Below are 23,739 nucleotides of genomic sequence, written 5' to 3' on the forward strand. Positions count from 1 at the left end.
CATTCAAATGTTTGAGCACTCCTTGTCACAATTACTGTTATTGTGAACAGTTAAGCAAGTTGAAGATGAAATGATGTATAAAAGGCAAAAAGTTAAAGTTGACACATTTTTTTTTGTTTGTATTTTAGGCAAAAAAAAAAAAAAAAACACAAAACTTATTTTAATCTTTTACATTTTAACTATTACAAAAGGAAAAATGGGCCAATGCAAAAGTTTGGACACCCACGGAGTTTTGTGTGCTCAGATAACTTTGATCAAGGTTTCAGACCTTAATTAGCCTGTTAGAGTTATGGCTTGTCACTATTATCATTAGGAAAGGACAGATTTTGCACATTTCACAGCTTTATAAAAACCCAGCCTTCTCTAGCCTTGTGCCAAAAAACAACAACTATGGGTTCTTCTAAGCAGCTGCCTAGCACTCTGAAAATAAAAATGATGGAGGACCGCAAAGCAGGAGAAGGCTATAAGAAGATAGCTAAGCATTTTCAAGTTGCCCTTTCCTCAGTTCAAAATCTAATTAAGAAATGGTAGTGAACAGAAACAGTGGAGGTCAAAATAATGTGTGGAAGACCAAAGTAAATTGTAAGATTGCTATAGAAGCAAATCAGAACCCACACACTTGACTGAAAAGAACTTCAGGAAGATTTAGCAGACCCTGGAGTTGTGGTATATTGTTCTACTGTTCAGAGACACCTTCTCAAAAATGGCCTTCATAGAAGAGTCATCAGAATAAAACCTTTCCAGTGTCCTTATCATAAAATTCAGAGTCAGAAGTATGCAACAGAACATCTAAACCTACCGGATGCATTTTGAAACAAGTCCTGTGGACCGATTAGTTTAAAATAGAACTTTTTGCAAACAATGCTCGAAGTTGTGTGGAGAAAAAAGGGCACAGAATTTCAGGATAAGAATATCTTGCTAAGCATTAAGCATGGGGGTGGATCAATCATGCTTTAGGGTTGTGCTGCAGTCAATGGTACGGAAAACATTATACACATACAGGGAGGAATGGATTCAATGAAATTTCAACAAAGTCTTGATGCAAACATAACATCATCTGTAAAAATGTTGACATTGAAAAGAGGATGGCTTCTACATTTGGATAATGATCCTAATCACACTTCAAAATCCATAATAGAAAAGGCACAAGCTGAAGATTTTACAATCATTGTAAACATCATTGAAAATCCGTGGCTAGATCAAAAAACAGCAGTGCATGCAAGATGACCCAGGAATCTCACAGAACTGAAATACTTTTCCAAGGAAGAATGGATGAAAACTCCTCAAACAAGAATTGAAAGACACTTGCCTGGCTGCAAAAAGCATTTAAAAGCTGTGATACTTGCTAAAAGGGGGTGCTACTAGGTATTAACCATGCAGGGTGCCCAAACGTTTGCATTGGCACATTGTCTTTTTTTGTTAATTTAAGTTACAAAAGATGAAAATATATATATTTTTTTGCCTAAAAAACAAAGGAAATGTGTAATCTTTAACTTTATCCCTTTAAGGGTATGTGCGCACGTTGCGTTCTGCCGTGACAAATATTCTGCAGCGTTTTGTCACTGAATGTGCGTTTCAAAACGCTGCTGATAAGCTGCATTTTGGGAGTATTTTGAATGCAGAATGGCTGCAGAATTCATGCGTTCTGGATACTTGCTCTGCCATAGACAGAGTGGGAAAAGCATCCAAAATGCACAAAAGAAGTGACATGTTGCTTTTTAGAATGCAGCGATTCGGCCACAAATTTCAGCATGCAAATCACTGCGTTCTAAAACGCAACGTGCACGTGGAATTTGCACAAGTTACATAGACTTTGCTGGGGATGCAGAACACATGCGTTTACGCTACAGTGCAAAGCGCTGCGTAAAAGCATGCAAAACGCACATGTGCGTACATGGCCTTAGAGATCAGTTCACGTTCAACTTGCTTAACATTTTGCAATAACAGTAATGTGGGAGTCATGTTATCATGTACATTGCTGGGGGTCCAAAAAAGACCTCAAGAGAAATACATATAATGCATTTCTATTCACTTTAAATGTTATTAAATATAGTTTGCATGAATAAAACTTTTGTTTAATAAAAACTAAGGAACAATGAAAAAGACATTGAAATACTCAGTCATATTCCATTACAAATAAATGTAAATTACAGTAAGTGTAATTTATAAAATTAAACCAGTGTAATAAATGCTTTTTATGTGCAATTTGCCATTGTAGAAACAAAGATTTTTTTACAGTTTAGAACTTATTATATCTAATAATTATGTCTAATAAAATCTCCATCTCGTCAAAACAAGGCTTCATCTGGCACAGGAATAGTAAAAATAGATATAGCTGAGAAATAAGCTGAGATAAAACCAAAAACTTTTGCAGTCTTTAAAGGGGTTGGTCACCTATGGGATCAATTTTTTTTTTTTACTTCATGACATTGATTTTGGGCTGAAGTGGAAGGTCATGTGACCAGACCAGTCCATCAGCTTCTCACAATTGTAAAACATCTCAGAAGGCAAAGCTGCTTTTCTATTGTAAGACACTGATGGACAGGTCCAGCCACATGCTCCTCCACCGGCAGCCATTCTATGGACAGAAGTGCTGGTCAGTGTGTGAGGAAAGCTAACAAGAGGAAGAGTCCACCCTCTTTAGCTGAAAATCCAAGCTCATTCTGCTAAGTCTTATAGGAAAGTTGGTAATTTATTTATTTTTTTTATCTCTTTTCTAAACTTCTTTCAGCTGATTTTTAGTCGCAGACTGTATTAATCTTAAATGTGCAGGAAAACAAAATGCCAGAAAAATCAAATGATTTTTAGCTAAAAAAAACATGCCAACCCCTTTAAAACCAAAATGTGCTCAATCCTGGAGGGGTTAAGTAAGGGCCATGTGTTAAAAATAAATCTGAAACTCAAGAAGCTCTTTTTTACTGTTTCTCCTTTAGCACATAATGGGACCACTCAGGGACCAATAAGATCAAGACCATCTGGGGAGTTCAACTGGTTGCCTGGCACTGTACCAGGTAATATGTCATCCTAATAGTAGGAGGTTCTTCACTGTAAGAGCTGGGAGATTCTGCCATAGAACGATGGTATGATTAATGCTTTTAAAAAAGTTTTCAAAGGGTTCTGGAAGCCTTCCTTAATATAAGAGATTACTAGAGATCAATCATAGATCAAAGGAAAATTGGCTTCTGCTTTCTGGTGATTGTTTTTCCTTCTTTTTGGATCAGCATAGGAGGAGTATATTTTGAATAAAATAAAGTTATGCCATTTTTAAACTTTACTATGTTACACTTGAGACCAAAAGTTTTGAGACTGCCACAAATTGTGTTGTTATCTCCATTTAATGAAACTTCATGGACCGTGAACCAGTATCACAAAATATATCTTTATACAAAGTTAGGGATAGGGTCAATTTAGACAAATTGATAATGAGCATTCCTTGAAACACATATGTTCCGATTGTTGTCCTATTTAAACAGGCCGCAATCACCAAACAAATGAGTAAAATGCTTGTTCGTTGGGTGAGATGATTTTTTTTAGCAAGTTTAAAAGTCATTGTTCATGGCAGCACATCATTCTGTGTAAAAAGAGATATGCTACTGATAAAATGATGTTCTATGTGCACAGAATGATTGTGTTAAAGGGAACTTGTCAGCAGATTTGGGGCCTATAAGCTGCAGCCACCACCAGTGGGCTCTTATATACGGCATTCTAACATGCTGTATATAAGAGCCCAGGCCGCTTTATAGAACGTAAAAATCACTTCATAATACTTACCTAAACGGTCGCTGTGGTGGAGTTGGGTCATATAGCTGTTTCTGTTCTCCTGTGCTGGCGCTTTCTCTTTTGGCCATCTCCATCCTCCTTCTGAAGCCTGTGTGCATGATGCGTCCTACGTCATACACACTCACCGGTCCCGCACAGGGCCTCAATGCCAGCGTGTGTGCATGACGTAGGATGCGTCGTGCACACAGGCTTCAGAAGAAGGGTGAGAAAGATGGCCGAAAAAGGAGGCGCCGGCACTGGAGAACGGAGACACCTATATGACCCAAATCCACCGCAGCAACCGTTTAGGTACGTATTATAAAGTGAGTTTTACGTTCTACACAGCGACCTGGACTCTTATATACAGCATTTTAGAAAGCTGTATGTAAGAACCCACTGGTGGGGGCCGCAGCTTATAGGCCCCAAATCTGGTGACAGGTTACCTTTAATGATAGCTCTTTGGGCATCAAAATTCAGCCATCCTGTCTAAACAGGCTTTTAAATGCCCTTTGATCATCTTACATGTTGGCGGTGGCTGAATTGCCATGATCAGACAGTTTAAATACAGCATTAGACAAGGGGAAGTAGCTCTCCACTTTTTACTTACCGTTCTCAACTTATTCCTAACAAAAGTTTGCTGTATATTAGATTAAAAACAGGAACTATAACATAAGAGTTTGCATTGATTACAAACACAACTTTGTTTTGTCAGCACATCATTTTACATTGCTGACCCCGGATTATAGGAACATAAGTAATTTCTGTTATGTATATATATAATTGCCTTATTCTGTCTGTCTGTCTGTCTGTCTGTCTTGCTCCAAAATTGTGTCCTTACGGTGACACAAAGCTGATTGGCCGCTGGGCTCGCCATGGCCCCGCCCCCCCACACGGATTGGCCGCTCGCCCAGGCTGCGCCCCCACACGGATTGGCCAGCCGCTCGCCCAGGCTCCACCCCCCCCACAGATTGGCCTCTCGCCCCGGCACCCTGCAGGCATTGGCAACTCGGCCACGCCCCGCCCCCCTCACGCAATGCACGCTAGCTCTGGCCCCGCCCCCCCACGCATTCCCCGAACCGACACGGTCACGGAGCCACGACTACCAGGTGAGTACTGTACCCCTGGGAGCCCACATCAGCGTACGCCGCCAAACCAGCCGACACATACCCTCGCATTGCTGGGGCTGGCCGGCATATGCTGGTGTGGGCTCCCGTGCGAGCGGGGGACGAGATACGCTGGTAACCATGGTAGCATAGTTACCAGCGCATCAAGGTCCTGCAGCGGCGGAAAATACACACACGCACACACATACACACACATCAGATCACACTCACTCTCACACACACCTCACACACACATCACATCGCATCCACACATCAAGGTCCTGCAGCGGCGGAACATACACACACGCACACACATAAAAGCACACACACACATACACACACACATACACACACATACACACACACACATCAGATCACACTCACTCTCACACACACATCACATTGCATCCACATACTCACAACATCCTGGGATATCGCTTGCTTCTCGGCGGCGATACTGTGCTGTGAGCTTCCAGGACCTGCCGGAGGATCACATGGCCAGAAGCATGTGGTATCTCCGGATGTTGTGAGTATGAGCGCGTATGTGCAATATCGTCAATGTGTGTGTGCGTGAGTGTATGCGATCGGGTGTGTGTGAGTGTATGCGATCGGGTGTGTGTGAGTGTATGCGATCGGGTGTGTGTGAGTGTATGCGATCGGGTGTGTGTTATTGTGTGTGTGAGTGTATGCGATCGGATCTGTGAGTGTCGGCAGAGGAGCACGGCGTGCTGGAGGAGGCTGGGAGGAGAGAGGCTGATCCTGGGGAAGGCTGGGATGGGGAGGCTGAGAGAAGAGAGGCTGATGCTGGGGGAGGCTGAGGCTGGGGTAGGCTGGGAGGAGAGAGGCTGATGCTGGGGACCGAAAAGGCTGATGCTGGGAGGAGAGAGGCTAATGCTGGGGGAGGCTGAGGCTGGGGTAGGCTGGGAGGAGAGAGGCTGATGCTGGGAGGAGAGAGGCTGCTGCTGGGGGAGGCTGAGGCTGGGGTAGGCTGGGAGGAGAGAGGCTGATGCTGGGAAGAGAGAGGCTGATACTGGGGACAGAAAAGGCTGATGCTGGGAGGAGAGAGGCTGATGCTGGGAGGAGAGAGGCTGATGCTGGGGGAGGCTGAGGCTGGGGTAGGCTGGGAGGAGAGAGGCTGATGCTGGGAGGAGAGAGGCTGATGCTGGGGACAGAAAAGGCTGATGCTGGGAGGAGTGAGGCTGATGCTGGGAGGAGAGAGGCTGATGCTGGGATGAGAGAGGCTGATGCTGGGGACAGAGAGGCTGATGCTGGGATGAGAGAGGCTGATGCTGGGGACAGAGAGGCTGATGCTGGGGACAGAGAGGCTGATGCTGGGGACAGAGAGGCTGATGCTGGGATGAGAGAGGCTGATGCTGGGAGGAGAGAGGCTGATGCTGCGGGCAGAGAGGCTGATGCTGCGGGTAGAGAGGCTGATGCTGGTGCAGCATGGGGGATGGAGCACGATGGGGGGTGCGCAGCATGGGGATGGAGCACGTTTGGGAGTGCGCAGCATGGCGGATGGAGCACGTTTGGGAGTGCGCAGCATGGCGGATGAAGCACGTTTGGGAGTGCGCAGCATGGCGGATGGAGCACGTTTGGGAGTGCGCAGCATGGCGGATGGACCACGTTTGGGAGTGCGCAGCATGGCGGATGGACCACGTTTGGGAGTGCGCAGCATGGCGCATGGAGCACATTTGGGAGTGCGCAGCATGGCGGATGGAGCACGTTTGGGAGTGCGCAGCATGGCGGATGGACCACGTTTGGGAGTGCGCAGCATGGCGGATGGAGCACGTTTGGGAGTGCGCAGCATGGCGGATGGAGCACGTTTGGGAGTGCGCAGCATGGCGGATGGAGCATATTTGGGAGTGCGCAGCATGGCGGATGGAGCACGTTTGGGAGTGCGCAGCATGGCGGATGGAGCACGTTTGGGAGTGTGCAGCATGGGAGATGGAGCACGATGGGGGGTGCGCAGCATAGGGGATGGAGCACGATGGGGAGTGCGCTGCATGGGGGATGGAGCACGATGGGGAGTGCGCTGCATGGGGGATGGAGCACGTTTGGGAGTGCGCACCTCCCCCCAACAAACACACACACACACACACGCGCGCACTGCACAACACACCACACACCACACTGGGAACCACAAACAACTGCTCTACACAGACACCCACACACACAGACAACGCTGCACACACACAACACCCAACACACAAACACCGCGGCACACACAAATATACGCACATACCGCACAACACACACATTGCACAAAACATACCTCCCCCCAAAACACACCACACACACAAACCGCGCAACACACACACAACGCGACAGACACACAGCGCTCCACAAACAATGCAACACACGCAACACACATACAACACCGCTCTCACCCCCCGCCACACCCAGACAACACCTAGAACATGTACAGCGCCTACACAAACACTTGGTAACTACACACAACAACATCTATATATATATATATATATATATATATATATAACAAAAATCATACATGAACTACACAATACGTAAATTCTAGAATACCCGATGCGTAGAATCGGGCCACCTTCTAGTATAAAATAATGGGATGTGTTGTTTGATGGTCTGCGTAAATGATTTATAATAGCCTGGACAATGTATATATCACATTTCCTGCCAAGACTTTACAAAAATAACTTCCATAACTATCATAAATACTTTTTAATATTTCTCTATAGCTTTAATCTTTGTTGACATAAAAATGATATTATGTCACTAAAACCTCACTTATTGTATGTTTTGTGCACCAGAAATCACAGCTGCTTCATGTCATTTCTGCAGTATTCATTATCTTACTGTACTCTGATGATAGGATCACATGAAAATCCTAGTTTAAAAGTTCAATTGAAATGCTATAATTGAACTACATATAAATGTTATGTGAGTGCCAAAATGTGTCAAAATGTATATCTTAATGGAAAAAGAATAAACCACTACATTATTCAATAGAGTATGGCTTCTCTCAGAGCCTTAGGGCACAAATTCACCTAAAAGCAAAGTTAGTGGAACCAATCAATATTTGTAAGGATGGCCAACTATCTAATGCGCCTAGGAGCCTCCTCAGTATCCAAAAACAGATGATGTTAGGGTAAGAAAGATCTGGGTTGTTGAAATTCTACATGCCCAATCATTTCTTCCCAAAGGAGAATAGCCAAAGGTGTCTGGCCTCGGCTTAAGCGGGCTTTACACACAGGTGAAAGCACCCGCCCCCGTCGGTTGTGCGTCACGGGCAAATCGCTACCCGTGGCGCACAACATCGCTAGGACCCGTCACACGGACTTACCTGCCTAGCGATGTCGCTGTGGCCGGCAAACCGCCTCCTTTCTAAGGGGGCGATTCGTTCCTCATTGCCGGCGGCTGCAGGTACAGTGATGTTTCTCGTTCCTGCGGTGTCACACATAGCGATGTGTGCTGCCGCAGGAATAACGAACAATCTGCATCCTGCAACAGCAACGATAATCGGGAATTACGTGTCAACGATCAACGATTAGGTAAGTAATTTGGATCGTTAACGGTCGTTCCTGCATTTCACACGCAACAAGGTTGCTAACAAGGCCGGATGTGCGTCACGAATTCCGTGACCCCAACGACATCTCGTTAGCGATGTCGTTGCGTGTAAAGCCCGCTTTACTCTCCTTTCCCCATGGAGATCACATGCATATGTATTGTCAGCAGAAGGGTCCTGACTCAAAGGAAATTGCTTCAAAAGTAATGATTCTGTAGCTGAGCAAAATAAAGGTGTATGAGTACCTTAATCTCCTCCCACGATTGGACATACTGGTATATCCAATGTCCCTATGTATTATGGTGGCTTTTCCTATTAAGTATATGTGCGCATGCTGAGTTTTTTGTTGCAGAAATTTTCAGCACCAAAAACTGCACCTTGAGGCAGAAAAATCCATACATTTTTGGTTTGTTTTTGTGCCTTGCATTTTTTTTGTGAAATCATTGGCTGGAAGGGTTAAAAAATGCAGGGAAAAAACGCACCAACAATTGATATACTGCTTCTTTTTTTTCTGCACCCAAAACTATGAGGCAAAAGAAGCAACATGCGCACAGCACTTTAGAATTCTCATTGACTTTGCTGGCGTAAGGCTAGACAAGCAGATTTGGGCAACAAACTGCGCCAAAAAATGCACTGAAAAACTCAGCATGCGCACAAGGCCTAAAAGTTTCCCATTAAAATTTTTCTTAAAAACTAATTAACCCAAAGAAAGGAAAATAATAATCATATTTGATATCTGTAAAAGTCTGATCTATCAAAAGCTAAAATGAATTAACACAATCACTAAATGCTGGAAAGAGAAAAAAATAAAGTAGAACACCAGAATTGCCATTTTTCATTCATTACAACTGAACAAAAAAATGCAATAAGAAGCCATCAAAATGTATTGATACCAAAACAGTATCAATAAAAATGTCAGCTTATCCCACAATCGTTAAGCCCTAACACAGCTCCATCAAAGTAAAATTTAAGATGTTACAGGAAAATAGTGACAAAAGCAAACTTTTTGAAATATATTTCCACAATTTTTAAAAATAAAAAATCTACATAAATTTGGTATCAAAATAATCATACTTACCTGGAGGATCATATTGCCAGCTCATATTCACCACAAAATGACCTCTGCAAAAACAAAACTCTGAAAAACTATTGCAAAATTGGCAGGTTTTTTTGAAATTTCACCCGTTAAAATGTTTTCACACTTCTCCAAAATATCCAAATAGGCTTGGAAATGGTGTCATTCAACACTGCAATTTGTCCTGTGAAAAGTAATTCCTGAAATGGAAAAATAAAAAATGATGTCTCTTGGAAGAAGGAAAGCAAAAAAAACAAAAAACAAAAAATGTAAAGTAACCCAAAAGAGAAGAGATTGAAGTAGAAAAATAGAGGATAAAAAATTTGCCTGTAGTGTTACTGTTTCCAGGGCTCTGTTGTCTTTAGTGCCTTGATTTTAAAACGTTGTCCAATTAGAATGACCCCTCATAATTAGAGATGAGCAGACCCGTCGAGGTTTGGGTTCGCCTGTTTCGGCCGGACTTTAGTTAAAAGTTAAGTTGGGGACATCTACTGTTCGAGATGACCACCGAACTTTACTGTTATGTCGCATTAGAGCTTGTGGACATCATGGAATCAGAATTCTGCCCAGGACCACCCTCTGTGAACCGCAGCAGACAGATTTATTATTATTTAGGCCATCTTTGTACTACATGACCCAAATTAGCTCCTTTCATTTTTCATACACTTTTATTAATTGAGTAAAATTGCTTCTTTGATATATCTGGCTAACAATCCCCTATATCTTAGGGGTACTTTGCACACTACGACATCGCAGGTGCGATGTCGGTGGGGTCAAATTGAAAGTGACGCACATCCGGCATCGCAGGCGACATCGTAGTGTGTAAAGCCTAGATGATACGATTAACGAGCGCAAAAGTGTCGTAATCGTATCATCGGTGTAGCGTCGGCGTAATCCATTATTACGCTGACGCGATGGTCCGATGTTGTTCCTCGTTCCTGCGGCAGCACACATCGCTGTGTGTGAAGCCGCAGGAGCGAGAAACATCTACTGGCGTCACCGCTGCTCCCGTAGGATATGCGGAAGGGAGAAGGTGGGCGGGATGTTTACTTCCCGCTCATCTCCGCCACTCCGCTCCTATTGGCCGCCTGCCGTGTGACGTCGCAGTGACGCCGTACGACCCGCCACCTTAATAAGGAGGCGGGTCGCCAGCCAGAGCGACGTCCCAGGACAGGTGAGTCCATGTGAAGCTGCCGTAGCGATAATGTTCACTATGGCAGCTATCACAAGGATATCGCCGCTGCGCCGGGGGTGGGGACTATCGCGCTCAGCATCGCAGCATCGGCTTGCGATGTCGCAGCGTGCAAAGTACCCCTTACTCTAACAAGCACAGACAGCACTATGATTAGTAGTCTTAATGAGATTGATCAGTGAGCTAATCTACAATAAGCCTATGTGAAAAACAATTCCTATGAGGCCTGAAACACACATCTGTGAAAACCACGTCCGTGTAAAACGGGCCGTTTTTCGGGTCCGTTTTCCGTTTTTATGGTATGTGTGGCCTGCGTGTGTATCCCGTATGCTAGCCGTATGTGCGTGTGGAATGTCCGTGTGTGCGTGAGTGAAATAACTGACGTGTGTGTGTTGTCCGTGTGAAATGTACGTGTGTGATGCAAAATGTCGTTACTAGTACATGTCGGAAGACAGAGTAGCGGGATGAGAATGAACTCGGGTGAACTTCACCCGACTTCATTGTCATGCCGCGGCTCTGTCTTTGTGCCGTGTACTGATTAGCGGTCACCTGTGAAGGATTCACCGGTGACTGCTAATCCTCCGAGTGACTGAAGTGTCCCCCCCTCTCTCATACTCACCGATCCCCGATCACCGGCGCTGCACGGCATTCACACTGCTCCGGCGGCTTTTTCAAATTAGAAAAAGCCGGCCGCTCATTAAACAATCTCGTATTCCCTGCTTTCCCCGCCCACTGGCGCCTGTGATTGGTTGCAGTGAGACACGCCCACCACGCTGAGTGACAGCTGTATCACTGCACCCAATCACAGCAGCCGGTGGGCGTGTCTATACTGTGCAGTAAAATAAATAAATAAATATTTTAAAAAAACGGCGTGCGGTCCCCCCCCCATTTTAATACCAGCCAGATAAAGCCATACGGCTGAAGGCTGGTATTCTCAGGATGGGGAGCTCCACGTTATGGGGAGCCCCCCACCCTAACAATATCAGTCAGCAGCCGCCCAGAATTGCCGCATACATTAGATGCGACAGTTCTGGGACTGTACCCGGCTCTTCCCGATTTGCCCTGGTGCGTTGGCAAATCGGGGTAATAAGGATTTATTGTCAGCCCATAGCTGCCAATAAGTCCTAGATTAATCATGTCAGGCGTCTCCCTGAGATTCCTTCCATGATTAATCTGTAAGTGACAGTTAAAAAACACACACACACCTGAAAAAAATCCTTTATTAGAAATAAAAAACACAAACAAATTCTCTCATTACCAATTTATTAACCCTGACAAAGCCCTCCATGTCCGGCGTAATCCACGGACCTCCAGCGTCGCTTCCAGCTCTGCTGCATGGAGGTGACAGGAGCAGCAGAAGACACCCCCGCTCCGGTCACCTCCACGCAGCTAATGAGATGAGTAGCGCGATCAGCTGCTGTCACTGAGGTTACCCGCGGCCACCGCTGGATCCAGCGGTGGCCGCGAGTTACCTGACTGACAGCAGCTGATCGCGCTACTTTTTATTTCTAATAAAGGATTTTTTTCAGGTGTGTGTGTGTGTTTTTTAACTGTCACTTACAGATTAATTATGGAAGGAATCTCGGGGAGACGCCTGACATGATTAATCTAGGACTTATTGGCAGCTATGGGCTGCCAATAACTCCTTATTACCCCGATTTGCCCTGGTGCGTTGGCCAACGCACTAGGGTAAATCGGGAAGAGTCGGGTACAGTCCCAGAACTGTCGCATCTAATGTATGCGGCAATTCTGGGCGGCTGCTGACTGATATTGTTAGGGTGGGGGGCTCCCCATAACGTGGAGCTCCCCATCCTGAGAATACCAGCCTTCAGCCGTATGGCTTTATCTGGCTGGTATTAAAATGGGGGGGACCGCACGCCGGTTTTTTTAATTATTTATTTATTTATTTCACTGCACAGTATAGACACGCCCACCGGCTGCTGTGATTGGGTGCAGTGAGACAGCTGTCACTCAGCGTGGTGGGCGTGTGTGACTGCAACCAATCACAGGCGCCGGTGGGCGGGTAAAGCAGGGAACACGAGATTGATTAAAGGGCGGCCGGCTTTTTCAAAATAGTAAAAGCCGCCAAAGTTTTTATAACAGCCGTGCAGCGCCGCGCCGGAGATCGGGGAATGGTAAGTATGAGAGATGGGGGAAACTGACCGACAGACAGCTAGAGGGACAGATAAGACAGAGAGACCGACCGACAGACATAGAGACCGACCGACGGACTGAGGGAGAGAACGAAACAGAAAAACAAAAAAGACCGACATCACATGAAAAAAAGCACAAAACGTACAGGGAGCAAACAGAGATGCGTCCGTGTCACTCGGACATGCGCACAGACCAATTGACTTACATTGGGTCCGTGCTGCGTGTTGCGTGCAGAAAACGGACATGCTGCCGTGCAAAACGCACACAGGTACGGATCACGGACACGGACAAACGGACATGCATCAAAAACGCACGTGGAGCTTTTATCATACAATAACATTGGTGCACGTTTGGCCGTGTCTCCAGTATACATGGAAACGGACCAAACACGCACGTGTTTCACGGATGTGTGTTTCAGGCCTAAAAGTAATTAGAGATTCTTGGAGAAATTATGACATAGTTAAAATGACTAAGGATTATTATATCATTTATATTTTCCATTACAACTTAGTATGATTGTGTAGGTTTTAGATAAAAGAATAGTATATACACTGTAATGGATGGAATTAAGCAAATTAGAGGAACATTTAGATGAAAATAAGCCAGCTCTCGCAAGACATGAAGATATGCAGAGATGCAGAAACTATGTGCTCTGTACACAACACCCAAAAAGAACCGTGAAGTCTTTTCATATGGTAAACCAATTTTCTTCCATTCACAACATCCTCTGTAAAAATCTGCTCTCAGTATAATTGGAGCTGAAATGTCTGAGACCCAGGGACTCTTCAGAAATTCCAAGAGCTTTTAGCATCAAGATAAAAAAAGAAAGTCTTGTTGGAACAATAAATCTCTAGCTTCAATATTGCATGAGATTCCTCAATACTCAATGGTTTTCTTTACACCACAGGAGCTAGTGTTATTTCCAACCAAACCAAAAAATCAGCAGTGGTATTACATAACATACATAGAAAATGTTATGCTTCATTTGTATTGTGAAATTGCATAACGATTAGTAATGAGTGAGCACTACCATGCTCGGGTGCTCGGTACTCATTAAGAGCAGTTGGATGCTAGGGCCGGACTGGGACTAAAAAACAGCCCTGCCACATATCCCGCGCCAGAACATACAATATTTATGTACCACCCAGGGAGGGCTCGGCTGCTCCCTGCCGGGGCGAGCCGCTCGAGGTCCAGGCTCGGTTTGTCGTCGGATGTTTGGTCCTTGGCGGTGGCTCTCACCCGGTATCGGTGGGCTTTTGCCTTCTTTTGGGACTTTGGGTGAGGATGAACCCGTGAGGTCCAGACTGCAATCAGTGAATTTGCCTAAACTCAGTGGCTTCTAAGCTAGGACGGGGTCTGATTACCCGGTTACTGGTGCTCTGGCTAACGGTTGACTCCCCGGTTCAGGTCCGGCGGGCTCCAACCCTGGCCCGGTCCCTACGGTTCCGCCAGTCATTATACCGGTACTCCTGAAGGCCGCCACCACCGTCTGCCTGCCTGACGTTTCGGGGGTCCCAGGCTCCTACCCGGGTCCCTGACAGCTTTACTCCTTCCTCACTCCACACTCTCTCCAAAACAACTCCCTTTTGTCTTTCCTGCCTCAGGACAGTAGTCTCCTCGGTGGGCGTGCCTTTCCGCCTGACTCCGCCCACCTGGTGTGCCCTACTGGCCCTGAGGGAGGCATCAGGTCTCCCTTTTGGGTGACGGGTGTGTCCTCATAAGGGATGGGGGGGGTTTGTTGGGGTTGTTACCTGTGACCCCTGGGGTCCAGGGCGTCACATTTCCTTTACTGCGATCCCAAAAAAAGAATTCAACGTGCCATAACATGATTTTTTGTCACACCGCTCACCTCTCTCCTAAAGGCGTCTGTTGTCACTCAATTCTGTATTGGGAGGTGCGCAGCACTAATGATGTCACATCTGCACATACCTGCTGGGATGTGGTACATAAAACAGGTACAATTTACCTGTCCTTTTCATCAGAATAGGACAGGCACACCTATGTATGATTCTCGTGTGTTTGTATATAAGTGCAAACATGACATTACTAGTGCTGTTCACGTCCTGACACAGAAAAGAGCAACTTTTTTTAGTCTGTGTTCACACATTGCAGGGGGTTTTTTTTGTGTTTTTTACAGCAAATTTAGAAAATCATGTCAAGACTGCGTTTTAGCACAATTTTGGCAACAACTTGTAAAAGCAGCCTTAAAACAGTATTAACTTGCAGATATAGGGTTAATCTGCGGTAAAGTTTACTATGATATGAATACACAGGCACACACAGGCGTACACAGGGACACACACAGAGGTGCACACAGGGGCGCACACAAAGGGGCACACAAGGGAACACACACAGGGGCACACAGAGGTGTACAGAGGGACGCACACATGGGCGGACACAGAGGTACACACAGGGGCACACACACAGGGGAACACAGAGGTGTACACAGGGACGCACACACAGGGACACACACAGAGGTGCACACAGGGACGCACACACAGGGGCGTACACAAAGGTACACACAGGGGCGCAGACACAGGGGCACACAGGCGTACACAGGGACACACACACAGAGACGCACACAGAGGTGCACACAGGGGAGCACACAAAGGGGCACACAGGGGCGTACACAGGTACGCCCACAGAGGTGCACACAGAGGTGCACACAGAGGTGCACAATAGTAAGGTTACATTTTCGAGTATCCCTGGTAACCTTTAAAGAATATATTGAGTGGTCATTAATTCAATAAGTCCAGGATAATACAAATTGTGGCATAATTATCGAATATAATCACATTTTGTTTTTTTCAATAATATCTTTAATAATAGGTTAAGTTTTATACAACTTTTAACTTTTTTTCCAGCAAAGTATCAAGGAATTATGTCCAGAAAGAATAGAATGACAAATCGTCCAATATTGAAGAGAACACCCCATTTTCTGCTCAATACGGTGCAGCTTCCTATAGACATCCATGCATTTCTGAGCTGAACAATCATGTTGGTGTCTTGATAGCTGGAAGCTGCAGAGAATGACAGTGTGGGCTACAGATTATACCTCTGGACTTTGCAATAGGAAAAAACTGGTCAAAGAATATAGCGGTTAAATCATACATAATGTTCTATTTTTTTTCTACAGGAAATCATCAGCTGAAAAACATTTAACTAAACAATTATTTGCTACCACAGGAATTCATCCTTTTTACATCTGTATCTGGCTCCTATTTCCTTGAGTATTTGATGTTTAAAGATCAGTATCCTAATGGTGTTCATAAGTAGCTGAGATTTTTGCAATGTATGTGATGTGCACTTAGAATTCTGCGCTACATTATGTACATTAAAGGGGAATTTATTATTTGCTTTTCAGGTGCAAAAATACATGATAATACTAAGCTTCTTGGTGTTAGCAGAAATATTTCAATGGAAACAAACAGCACTGGAAAAAGAACCTTTTCTGGTAAGCAAGATAATTCATATGTGTCTTAAATTGTTTGACCATTGCTCTTAAAAAATATTTTGTGAAGAAATCCTCTTTTTAAAATCAAGTGGCTGGAAATAAAGTTTATTGCATGGCAAGCCTTTTTGAATCAAGCATTTTCCTTGGATGACCATCTATGAACACACAGACCCCATTTCAGCAATGCTTTTACACAAGAATTTTGACATAAAAAGCATTAACAAGTCTACGCATCTAGCATTTTACGACTTTTGAAGGTTTTGCTCCATTTTTACCTAACTCTTGTCAAATTCTTGACAATAAGCAGTGTTCCTTATGCCTTAAAGCTTATTACAATCCCCAACTTTAGTAAGATTTGTGACAAAGCCCACAACATTTTCAGATATGCCAGATTCATTAAGAGGCAAGCGCCTCTTAATCAATTAGAATCGTATGACTCCATCACTCCTCAAACAAAGACACTGGTCTTGATGAATTTGGCCATAGGTGTTTTTCATGCTGGTCTTGGTGAGGAGGCATGATGGAGCCAGACACTCTTAATAATTACATCGTATCTGGAAAGTGGTGTGCGCCTCTTTTTATGCCTCACCATTAATCTTACTACAGTTGGGAACTGGAATAAGATTAATGGCCTAAGGAACACCACGGATCATCATGAATTTGATGAGCAGGAATTGTCATACCTCTTTCATGCTCCAGCATTCTCTGCTTTGCTTTATCAGAACTGGGCAGAACTTTCATGAGAACACCAATAGTCGCTAAATTGGGACTTTTAAGAGCTTTTTAAGTCAGAACTCTGATGTAAGACTTGATGAATTGGAGCCTAAAGGCCGCTTTACACGCTGCGACATTGCTCAAGCGATCTCGTTGGGGTCACGGAATTTGTGACGCACATCCGGTCGCTTTAGCGATGTCTTTGCGTGTGACACCTATGAGCGATTTTGAATCGTTGCAAAAACGGTCAAAATCGCTCATCGGTGACACGCCCCCCTATTCTCGAATAACGCTGCTGCTCGGTGTACGAAATAGTTCGTCGCTCTTGTGGCAGCACACATCGCTATGTGTGACACCGCAGGAATAAGGAACCTCACCTTACCGGTGGCCACCCGCAATGAGGAAGGAAGGAGGTGGGCGGGATGTTACGTCCCGCTCATCTCCGCCCCTCTGCTTCTATTGGGGAGCGGTTCGGTGTCGCTGCTGTGACATCGCTGTGATGCTGAACGAACTGCCCCCTTAGAAAGGAGCCGGATTGCCGGTCACAGCGACGTCGCTAGGCAGGTAAGTAGTGTGACGGGTCTGCGCGATGTTGTGTGCCACGGGCAGTGATTTGCCCGTGTCGCACAACCGATGGGGCGGGTACGCACGCTAGCGATATCGGTCACGATATCGCAGCGTGTAAAGCGGCCTTTAGTGTCTGAAAAACTGTGAAAACCCATTTGAAACTAAAATACTTACTAATTCAGGGGTAAAATAACTTACATATATCAGTGTAAACAAGAAAATACAAATGCAAAATAAAATCCTTTTAGAATTTCTATAATTTTACTTGTACAAAACCTCTTGCAAATACAAATTCTGGAAAGATGTAAGTTGATTAATTAAGAGCTCTTAATAAGCAATGATTTCTTATTAGAACACATTTTAACAAGTTTTGTAGTTCCTTAAAATTGATGGACTACCGTATGTATGGGATGATCAGTATTAAATTTCCACCTCTTGGCACCCCACCAACCAGCTGTTAGAAGTGCCCATGGCATTCCTGTAAATGCCGTGTTTTTTCTTTGATTCTCAGAAACAGCTCCTCACTTTGGGTTGAGGGTGTGGCTCTTATTATAGCTTTGTCAAGTAAATAGGACTGAGCTGCAGCACCAAGAACAGGTGCTGCTTAAAGTTGCATTTTCACTGATCGAAAATTTTTCAAATTCTAAAATTCATGACCCATGGTTCACGATAATTCCAATGTCCATAAATGCTCATTAATAGTGTGAGAAATCATTTATGTGAACAAAAAAATACTCATTCATCTTTCGACACTTGTGCAATATAAATGGAGACTCTGACAATTTGAGCTGCAAAACATCAAATTTCAAATTCTAAATAAGTATGAATTTCAGTGATTGGTTGATTATGTCCCGAGGCAATTGTTCAGTAACAGTTACAAATGCTAATGTTCATTTAAAATCATAAACATTTATTTTATCGCTAATTCAGTTCATTTTCTTTGTATAGTTTTGACTGAAATGTTTGTACAATGCTTCTGAACTTCATACATTCAAAATGTAATAGTATCACTTTTTTGGGATTTGAATTTTGAACACACTTATACGTCACATTCTCTGCACACATTGCATGACGTTTAATGTTGCAATGTTATAATCGCTATTCAACCATTTCATTCACAATTCTCATCCTAAATAAACTTTTCTGAAATTGGTTGCAAGTCATGACTTATGATTGCATCATTTATTGTCTAAAAATTATCTACTCAAGTAAGCAAACCCTAAATTGTGCTAAACAAAACAAAGTAAACAATGAAGGCTATGCTGTAATTTCTGGAGTACTTCTGTGTTTTCAAAAAGTTGATTGGCGAAGTTATGAGAGTCTGATCCCCACTGATCTAGTATTGATAGCCCAGTCAAATCAATTTTATATAACTGAAAAACCATTTACATAGTTTTGTATTTTTGTTTCCTCTTTTAGTATCATCACCCCCTCTTCCTCCTGTAAGACCAACATCCATACGTAGAAGAATTCAGCCTAGCAATGTCACAGGAAGACCAGGGGTTTCAGGTATGGTCTACATTTTTTAATTCCTTTACATATTTCAGAAATACATGTTCATGTCCCCTCTGAATTGAAAACCACTGCGGAATATGTTGGCGCTATATAAATAAAAGTTATTATTATTATTCATGTACTGCTCATATCTCAGACTGTGTGACTGTTTCCTCCCTAAAGTGTACAGTAGTCTTGGTTTTATCACCATGCAAAATGAAAGTCTTTCAGAAAGTCTAGTTCAGCCAGATGAATGTACTCTTAGTATATTACTTTTAAAACATTTTAGGCAGGTGTGGAAAAAATGCTGCAAAGTTTAAATAGTTTTAAAAATAGAAATGTTAAGAGTTTATTTTTATCAATTAAAACAATGCAAAGTGAATAAGAAAAAAAAGCCTAAATAACATCTAAATCAAATTACGAAGATCTGTGGTTAGTTCTCCAAGAAGTTTGGAACAGCCTTTCCTTCAAAAACAGCTTATAAGTGCACCTAGTAGAATTGATGCTTTGATGCAACTTTGAAAGCAAAAAGAGGTCACACCAAATATTGATTTAGATTTCTCTTTAGTGCATTTACTTTTCAATTTGAATTTTGATCATTGATAAAAAATAATCTATAAACTATTCAAACAAGTCTAGTCTACTCACCAACAACAGAGGATGACGTTGAAGTATTCTACGATCAAGTTCAAGAAGAAATTGCCAAAATGGCAAAGGAAGACTTACTCATTATTATAGGAGAACTATGGACACATGTAAGGACTATTGTTACTGAAAAAACCAGTAAGGCAATAATCAAGAGGCAGACAAGACCCTCGCACCCATGGTTAACAGAAGAGACCCTAAAGAATATCAAAGAAAGATGAATGGCAAAGGCAAAAGGTAACAAGCATGCCGCAGACAAACATCAGTTAAAGAATACAGAGAGCCATTTGTGAAGACAAAGAGCTTTATTACCAAAATATGTTATAGAGATAGAAAGCAAATATTTGAGGGGCAAAATCAAGAAGGCATTCCTAAAGATCAAAGAGATACAATGGAAGTGTCAAACAAGTGGACATGTTAAAAGACGTAAGCAGAAATAAACTACCGTATTTTTCGCTTTATAAGACGCACTTTTGTTCCCCCAAATTTTGGGGGAAAGTAGGGGGTGTGTCTTATAAACCGAATATACGGGGGGTGTACATATATATATATACTGCAGGGTCCGCTCTGGAGCGGTGCTGGGGGCAGGTGACAGCTGCGGGCGGCAGCGTTAGATCTCCTGCTCCCGCTCATATAATATGCACAGCCGCTGTCCATCAGCGTGGTGCTGAAACCACATCACGCTGAGGGGCTGGGACAGCAGGGCATATTATATCTGCCTGTGCTCCCTTTGATCGCACATGATCCCCCTGTGTTAGATATGGCCCCCTTGCTGCTGCCCATAGTAAAATAAAAAAAGCTTTACTTACCTCCAGCGCTGATCTCCCGGTCTCCTGCTGCTGCTGTCTGTGATAAGGCACGCAGAGATAATATCACTCTGCCGTGCCAATCACATGACCGGCAGCAAGAACCAGGAAGTGGAGGAGGGAGGACTCAGAGCTCAACTGCGAGGAGGGAGACACAGGGATTACAGCGCTAAGAAGGTAAGGAAAGAGTGTTTTATTTTATTATGGGCAGCCGCATGGGGGCATATCTAACACAGGGGAGATGTGCCATCTATAGTGGCCATGGGCAGCACACATGGGGGCCATATCTAACAGGGAAGGTGTGCCATCTATAGTGGCAATGGGCAGCACACATGGGGGCCATATCTAACACAGGGGAGGTGTGCCATCTATAGGGGCCATGGGCAGCACACATGGGGGCCATATCAAACACAGGGGAGGTGTGCCATCTATAGGGGCCATGGGCAGCACAGGGGGACGTGTCCCAGCACAAGGGGGCTATATTCAATATAAGGGGGCCATATCCAGATTAAGGGGGGCTAATTTTAGGATGGGGGGCTATGAGGGACATATACCCTATATGATTTGTTAGATTTGTTAGATGGACACTGGCATTATAAGATGGACCCCATTTAACATTAAAAAAAAAAATCTCTTTTCCTTCACCAAATTTGGGGGTGCGTCTTATAATCAGGTGCGTCTTATAAAGCGAAAAATACGGTAATTGAGCCAGAACAAATCAGAGAAATGTGGAAAGAGAACACGGAGTACCTCTGCAAGAATGACTCTGTGATATGGGAAGATATTGAGACTGGAAATAATAGAGAGTGGAACATCCTCAAAGACAAAGTCATTGCTGCAATAAAGCTTATGTCAAACAACAAAGCGCATGGATGTGACAATATTCCACTAGAGCTAATAAAATCATCTAAACACCAGTTGATGTCATCACACACCTTTTGTCAACAAATATGGACATCTGGTAAATGGCACAAGGAGTGGACAAGATCGGTGTTTGTTCCTATTCCAAAAAAGTGAGATGCAACTGTACAAACTATGATACTATTGTGATAATACCTCATGTACACTAATTGGACTAACCGTCCCAGGAATATTATTAAGTAGTAAATAGTTCAATTATTCCAATTTTATAAGATTTTTTATTTTGTATAAATCAAAACCACATACCACCAACGTGCACATATAACCATAAGTACTAGACCACCGGTCGCATATATAAAAATACAAAGACAATATGTACAATAAACGTATACAGTTGTCAAAAAAGTGAAGGTTCACAAAATAAGGGATGGAGTCAGAGCCCAAACTTATCCTTAGGACCACACAGAATGGTTCAGGCAGCGCCACATAGTATGGAAGAAAGGAAGATTTCAATCCTTATAAGTCCAAGGAGGTATATAGGGGTGCTCTCCAACAAATCTTCCTTTCTTCCATACTATGTGGCGCTGCCTGAACCACTGTATATGTTTATTGTACATATTGTCTTTGTATTTTTATATATGCGACCGGTGGTCTAGTACTTATGGTTATATATGCACGTTGGTGGTATGTGGTTTTGATTTATACAAAATAAAAAATCTTATAAAATTGGAATAATTTATAATACCTCATGCCAGCAAAATACTACGCTACAAAGATGATTACTTCTTACTTTGACAAAGAGCTGCCAGAGCAACAAGTATAATTCAAAAAAGGCAGAGGAACAAAAGATGTGATTGTTAACATTACATGGATAATTGAAAAGGCTAAAGAATACAACAAAAGACCTCTTTTTGCTTAATCAACTGCAGCAAAGCCTTCAAATGTGTTGTTCAACAGAAACTTTTGAATACCAAGAAGGATATGGGTGTGATGAACCATCTGATCAGCCTCATTAGGAACCTCTACATTGACAGAGAAGCAACAGTCCAAACGGAACATGGCGACATGACTTGGTTCAAAGTAGAGCGAGGCGTCAGACAAGGCTGCATCTTGTCACCATTTCTCTTCAATTTATATGCAGAAGCTATTTTCAGGAAGGCTGGACTTGCTGAAATAGAAGAAGAAATCAAAATTGTTGGACGAATCATCAAGAATCTTAAATATACAGACAGTAGAACATTGATAGCAACAAGCACAAATGGAGTGAGAGAACAACGTGCTCTGTGAATTAAATTTTATTTTTATTTAGCACATTAAAAATTACTTGAAACAAAACAAACAAGACAACAGTAAGTGTGATAGCCATGGCATAAATCACACCACGACACAAAATTCAATAACAGTACAGCGTAATATAGTGGGTTACAGAGAACAGTACTATATGATCAAATGCAGTGTACATATACAAAGGATAATCTTCCTGTGCCACACATTGCATTTACTTTACTGTACTGTTATTACATTTTGTGTAATAGTAGTGTGATTTATACCTTGGCAATCACACTTACTGTTGTCCTGTTTGTTTTGTTTCAAGTAATTTTTAATATGTTAAATAATAGCTACATTTTATATAGCATTCACAGTCCATGTTGTTCTCCTATTCTCAAGTCATGCATATGTGGATATATGCTTCATTACCATACTGGGATTTGTATATATTATTTTTCCCTGGTAAATACTAAAATACTATTTCCGATGGAATTGATGTACTGTATTTCAAGCGTTGATGGAATGTGCGAGCTAATTTTGAGTGTCAAGCTGGGAAAACTCCAACATGGGACTGCTACTCAACACAAAGAAGTCAAGATATGCCAGGTATGACCGGGACATATTTGAAATGGACGGCGGCGAACTGGAAGTTGTAAAGGATTACAACCTACTCAGATTAATGATCCTTCAAGATGCAGCAACAAGACAGGAAATCAATAGGGGAATAGCTATGGGCAAATCAACAAAGTCATTGGACAAAGTTTTGAAAGGGATCAAGAATTCACTTGCAGCAAAGCACAGCTCTTACACGGTTTGGTCTTTTCTGTGGTATCATACAGATACGAAACCTGGGCGATAAAGAAACAAGACAGAAGTAGAATCAAAACCTTTGAAATGTGATACTGAAGAAGGATGTTATCAATACCACGGATGGCAAGAAGAAAAAACAAATCAATTTTGGAACTAATCAAGCCAGACATGATATTCGAAGCAAGGATCACCAAGCCTAAACTTACTTAATTTGGACACATCATACTAAGAGAGCAATCACTGTAAAAGGATATATTTGTCAGAAAAATAGAAAGAACAAGGCTAAGAGGAA

At 43.2% G+C, this 23,739-nt stretch overlaps 1 protein-coding gene across 17 annotated transcripts in view; it reads left to right on the forward strand.

Annotated features, from left to right (window-relative positions):
• Positions 1 to 23,739, forward strand: part of ABI3BP (ABI family member 3 binding protein) — a 566,204-nt gene that overhangs the window by 410,953 nt on the left and 131,512 nt on the right. For 16 of the 17 annotated variants that reach the window (XM_075336532.1, XM_075336540.1, XM_075336534.1 and 13 more), the window contains 3 exons: positions 2,934 to 3,011; positions 16,192 to 16,281; positions 18,982 to 19,071. In XM_075336532.1, coding sequence (XP_075192647.1) covers positions 2,934 to 3,011; positions 16,192 to 16,281; positions 18,982 to 19,071 — 258 coding nt within the window. The remainder of the gene's footprint in view (positions 1 to 2,933; positions 3,012 to 16,191; positions 16,282 to 18,981; positions 19,072 to 23,739) is intronic. The other variant, XM_075336538.1, reaches the window with a different exon arrangement.

This window comes from Anomaloglossus baeobatrachus, chromosome 2 (genome assembly GCF_048569485.1).
Source record: "Anomaloglossus baeobatrachus isolate aAnoBae1 chromosome 2, aAnoBae1.hap1, whole genome shotgun sequence".
Lineage (NCBI taxonomy): Eukaryota > Metazoa > Chordata > Amphibia > Anura > Aromobatidae > Anomaloglossus > Anomaloglossus baeobatrachus.